Below are 6,000 nucleotides of genomic sequence, written 5' to 3'. Positions count from 1 at the left end.
CTCACTCCTCATTGGCTCAGATACAGCAGCCCAATCAGAGCCAATGAAGAGAGAGTGGGGGACAGGGCCTTATGGACACACAGAGCAGTCTTTGATAGCGAGCACACACAGGTGCCTCAAGAGAAAGTGTCTTGCTATGGGGGTACATGGCAATGGTGAGAAGCCAGGAGAGCTTTTGGGTGATCTGATAAGAAGAGGATCGTGGCTGCTGTGTGTAAAATCATTACACAGAGTAAGTAAGTATACCATGTTTGTTTTTTAATGAAAAAATAACCTACGATTTACAATAACTTTAATTCTACTTAGATGCCATTTACAGCCAAAAGTAGCTAATTTAGTATTAGAGAAACACTTGAAAATGTATTAAGTTTATTTGTGTTCTGTTTTTGACCCTTTTGGGTAGATTTTTCCATTACTTCCTGTCCCTGTTACACCTGTACATCAAATGAAGGGTGAAGTAGTCATTATATTCCAATGCTACTTAACCTGCTAAAAATATATGTTCTTTTTTGTCTTAAGAAATTTCCCTTCCTGTCCTGGCATGAAATTACAGAAATCTTCCTAATAAGGACATAAATGACAAAAAAGACCTGACAGAGACTTAACATCTCCCACTCAAAACAGAAAACTGTCTAGAATTGAGCTTTAACCTTTAACTAAAATCTTACTACATACATTTATAGCTCATGTAAGATACAGTATATTGTAGATAACTGAATAAAGGCAAATAGGCTGCTTACTGTGCAAGAGAATGAATTCACCTCTTGAATGAGGTGAATGAGGTCAATAATGTGAAAGCATAAATACTGTTCTTTTGTTTTTCTTGCACAGGATTGGCTATTCTTTGCAAATTGAATAGTCACCACATTTATTAGGTCAAAAAAATTCCTTGTCAAAGTGAAAATTGCCTTGAAAAGTAAACAACCTATTTGCCTTTGCCTAGTAAATTACCCTTATTGCATTACAATGAATTATACATTTTTACAGCAATCAATGCTATCATGTCAATACTAATGTAAAAAATACAATTACTAATTGATGCCTTTAATAAAACACCAGATAAACAGTGTCAAAAAACCTGATTCAAAAACTGTAATGAAAAAATATTAAGAAAAATCCACATTGGGGCCATTTACAACTATGAGAACAGTAGTAAAACTGAAGCCATAGCAACTTTCATATAAAATACATTTCAATAAACCTTTCACATTAAAAAACAGACTTTTCATCCCTTTAATGTGTATATTTCTACCATTACAATGTATGATAAATCCTACCTCTGTGCCACCCAAGCTCCTAAAGTCTGTCCCTGTTGGGTACTCACAAGTCCCCTACAGTATCAGATTTAAGTGTCAATCACTGGCCGTTTTGCTTCTCTTTTCACTTCTAACTTAGCTTTTATAGTGCGTCTAGTACACTGATATGGGACAGGAAAGCCATTGTTGTGTTTATTCCATTATTATCACCTTTTTGAATTTATTGTTCATTGGTCATTTTAATGTTACAGAAAAATGAGATATTCTGGAAAGGGGATTGTGACAGTCACTGTACATGTCAGGGAAATAATCATGTGAGCTGCACAGCTCAGACCTGTGATCCTGAAGAAGTTTGCAAAGTACAAAATGGAATTAAGGCTTGTTTCCCTGCTGATACTTCCATCTGCCATATCTATGGTGATCCACACTACATAACATTTGATGGAAAGTCATACCATTTCCAAGGAGCCTGTAATTATACAGCTGTGGAGACCTGTGGAAACACAAGTGTGTATTTCTCAATCACTACAAGAAATGAGCACAGAGGAAGCCAAACCTGGACAACTATAAACTCAGTTGCAGTCAGCTTCAATGACCTTAATATCATTCTTGGAAAAAATCGATTGGTGGAGGTAAGATTTGTATTCATTCTTAATTAAGAAATAAAGAATGCACGATGGTCAGCACTAACGTTAATATTTTTTTCTGGTGATTATTTCCCATAGTTAATTTTTTGTACTTTTCTCTGTCTTTAGATTAATGGACTATTTGTCTCACTGCCTCTGAACCCAGCACCTGGCATCCTAATACACCTAAGGGGTTCCTTTGTTGTTGTGCAGACTGATTTTGGTCTTGAAGTTAGGTATAGCGGTGACCATGAACTCTTTGTTAAAGTAAATGAGAACTTGAAAGGAAAACTGTGTGGACTCTGTGGCACTTACAATGGTAACCAACATGATGATTTTCTGACACCTGAAGGTGTACTTGTATTCACATCCAAAGATTTTGGAAACAGCTGGCGTGTTCCTGATGACAATTGGGTGTAAGTATAAATACAAATTTTGCCTTGATGATCATCCTAGATCTAGACTCAATCACCTCTATGTAAGTGCTTGAATGAATATTGAAAGAGACATGTATATTTGCCTATATTTTAAACCTTCATAGTGCAGAGCAACAAATGTATATTGATTAGTACATTCTCTTGCAAATAAAAAAATAATATAGTGCCATTCTATCCAATTTTAACAGTTGCACAAAAAATTCTAAAAATAATAACAATAATCCTTTCCACTCATATATAATTGTCCATCTAAATCTCATCTTTCATCAACAGTGTTCAGTGATAAATCCTTCCTCTTGTGTTACATGTGCTCCCCGCACCAGGTGAAAAACCTGCCCAGCTCAAAATAGAAATAATTAGGCAAGTCATCAAATATCGCTCTGCTCCTGGGGAGAACTTCTTTCTTTACTCTTGAGTCTCGGTTATCTCTCACCCTTGTGTTCACGTTCAACAACCAGACCATAAGAAACAAAGAAGCAGATAATGAGTGCTTTCAGGTTTTACTATTTATTAACCCCCCCTCAATGGAGTACACTTACAATATAAAACAGTAAAAATCACTTTTAACCAGTCTACATCAACACTTTCCTCGTACACAGTGATGGCAGCATGATGTCACAGGCTCGGCTCCTCCCTCCTAGACGCATAGAACCCTCCATTAGGTTTCCTGGTGTTGTGAGATCACTAAGTGTTCAGCTTGCAACCATTTTACAATTATTTTGAGCTACTTCTCTGAGTTATATTGTTTTTTTAGGTTCACAAATGAGAACAAGTTGAGATAATTTTGATTGCGCTGATTGTCACTATATACTTGATATTTGCCTATATGGTGTTCAGCTCTACTTAGTTCTAAAAGTCTGTAGGGAAATATTGAATGTAGGCATTAGAGAGCTTTAGGGCTGAGCAGATATTCTGAGCTCATTTTCAATGGATAGAAATGTAGACAAACACTGGGAGTTTTTCTTTCACTGATTACATTTAAACTGTATCTTAAAATCCTATAAACATAAAAGCATCCTTTTTCTTTTACTTTTTATCTGGGGCTGATATGAGAAAAATATAAATGGAGTTGATTCTAATAGCAATCATACTTTTTTGATCTGTTATTGTTTATTATGGAAGAATCAAACACTTATAAACAACTGTACTTAGGTTCTTATTGAGCTTTTCTTCAGTGTTACTTTTACATTTTTATTTTTTATAACTTTTTGATAGAACCTAATCATAAGTTAAATAATATTTGTATAATTTGCCTCCGTAGATGTGAAGATGACATTGTTGATCCTTCACCATGTGATCCTACTAATGAGATTATATATGAAGATGAATGTAAACTGATATTATCAGGCAATGGACCTTTCAAGGACTGTCACCCCCACATTCTTCCTCAGATATACTTTGAGAACTGTGTGTATGACTTGTGTGCGACTGGTGGAAATCAAGATCAGCTCTGCAATGCTTTAGAGGCCTATGCTGGTAGTTGTGAAAATGCCGGTATCAGTGTTGGTGACTGGAGAGAGAACACCATCTGCCGTAAGTAAAAATTATTGGTTTTGGGATTTCTAAAAAATAAAATAAAAATAAAAATTAATTTGAGAAGATTAGTTTCCTGGTTTTCAATATTAACAATTATTACAAGTACAACAACCACCAACAAACCAGCAGTGGCAGATACATTATTTTTACCATTACCTTATAAACTTTATTAAAAGATATTTAAGTGAACTAATTGTTTTCAGGTTAGCTTAGGTAAAACTGTGTAAAAATTTGAGATGGCGAAAAGACAAAATAATTATTTTAGACAATTGTGGGGACAGGGACACATAACGGTGTCTAATTTTTTAATTGTGTAACTCTTCTTCGGAGAAGTATGGGGTTTTGTGAAGCCCTAGAAACATAAGTGACCAGCAAGACCATTCAAGTTTAGCTTAAATGTTGAGCTTTAATGTACTATAGTGTGCATTAAAGTATTCTACCTAAAATATCCTGCAAAAATCCTGACTCCTATGTTCTAACCTGTCCTTGTTTTACCACCATGAACGGGATTCACACCAGACAAGAACTAAGATAATGAGTATTATATTTCACTCTTGAAATTTTATTTGACAGTCTTCATATGTGTACTGTTCCTACAACTGTTGGGAACTGGTTTTGCCACATGTAGCTTAGTTTCTGAGATCTTTTTGAAACAACAACAATTACGTAAAATGAAAATTGGTCTTGCAACCTCAAAAAATAAATATCTTTGGTTGAAGAAACAATAGTTAGCTAAAAAAGTTCCTTGTTCCTTCATGTAAAATATGCATAACCATTAACACAAGGATTACATATAGGGAAAAAGGAATATGAGGAATGTTCTGTGTTCTAAATATACTTCAGAACTGGGTAGGTCACTGAGCAGCAGAAGGCACTAATTCATAGTGCATATATGTATAAATGTTTATGCACATATTCTCATATTATTTCCCGGTTTTAACAGCTGGCAAGAATAAAAAAGTTGTGTCAAAGGTGCATCAAATTTGCAATCCAAAGTTGGTACAACTTTGAAGTGGTAAAAGCGTGAATGGGGCCTAAGTTGTAAAAACCATTGATGCAGTTTAGTTTGCAGATACTGTTTTTATTGGGTACGTTCAGTTTTCTTATTGTGTCTTGGGTAAGTTCTGCTTCTTTGGCTACTTATCAATCTAAGAACTTCAGTCTTTGCCTCTTTGTTCTGTTTCATTCCTTAGCATATGATTCAGCAAAGGTGGAGACTCTGTGGTCTAAAATACACTATTATCCATTCTCTATACAAGTCTAAGATAGCAGTTCCTATTATCAGTTATCTGTCAGTTGTCATGTCAACAAGGGTGCTAAAAGAATCTTAAGCTGGCCATATACCGGTAGATTTTTGAATGAACATTCATACTAAACATCTTGTCAGTACATTCATCATTGCCAAAAGAAGCTTGATGAATACACAGTTGTTTTTATTATGAATGGAATTTCCCAAACGAAAATGAAATGCATTGTTGTAAATTAGTTTTGCTCAAGAAAAAGTTTCCATTCTGTTCCTTTGAATTTTCTCCTCACTGAGAACAAAACCATCATTTAGTTTGACTCCAGTAACTATAAGAAAATTTAGCAAACATTAAAAAAAAATTAAACATTTTTTAATTAAATTAAAATGGCATTCAGCTTTACAGTCATTTTAAGATCCCGGTGAATACAAAATTTCTGTTTTTCTCCCAAACTTTTTTAGGTTTAATACAATCGCAATAGGCAGCACGTAGAACATGGGGTTACAGCCATTAGTAAGATGTTACAATGCAAATGTAAATTGCTGTCATTGAAAAGATCTCAAATCAATTATGAAGTATCTAATTGTATAACTTCCCCTCAGGTACAGTTGTGGCCCCTGGGGGCTTATCTGTCTATTGGGTAAGGCCATCTCCCATGCTAAGAACTAAATATAAACAGGGCTAGAACTTCACTCCAGGTCCAGAGTGGAACACATGGAGGTATATGTAAACTAATATAAACTGGAATAAGAGAAGATAATGAAAAAGGATTTAACTAAAGAAGAGATGTGGGAAGAAATTAATGTGAATAATAGAGGAATGGAAAGGGAGTTTACAGAGGTAGGGGAAAGGAGAGAGATAAGTAAGGGAAGTGGATCCCAAATTTTAAAATATATCCCAA

General features: G+C 34.9%; 1 protein-coding gene across 1 annotated transcript in view; it reads left to right on the top strand.

Moving 5' to 3' along the window:
• The window catches only part of LOC309550485 (IgGFc-binding protein-like), a gene marked incomplete at both ends in the record, with an annotated part of 80,790 nt that overhangs the window by 37,577 nt on the left and 37,213 nt on the right, over nucleotides 1-6,000 (top strand). The window contains 3 exons of the mRNA XM_082250854.1: nucleotides 1,508-1,888; nucleotides 2,012-2,298; nucleotides 3,581-3,852. Coding sequence (XP_082106980.1) covers nucleotides 1,508-1,888; nucleotides 2,012-2,298; nucleotides 3,581-3,852 — 940 coding nt within the window. The remainder of the gene's footprint in view (nucleotides 1-1,507; nucleotides 1,889-2,011; nucleotides 2,299-3,580; nucleotides 3,853-6,000) is intronic.

The sequence above is a fragment of the Pelophylax lessonae genome, assembly GCF_965119305.1.
Source record: "Pelophylax lessonae genome assembly, chromosome: 3".
NCBI classification, from domain to species: Eukaryota; Metazoa; Chordata; class Amphibia; order Anura; family Ranidae; genus Pelophylax; species Pelophylax lessonae.
This window is presented reverse-complemented; position numbering and strand designations above follow the sequence as displayed.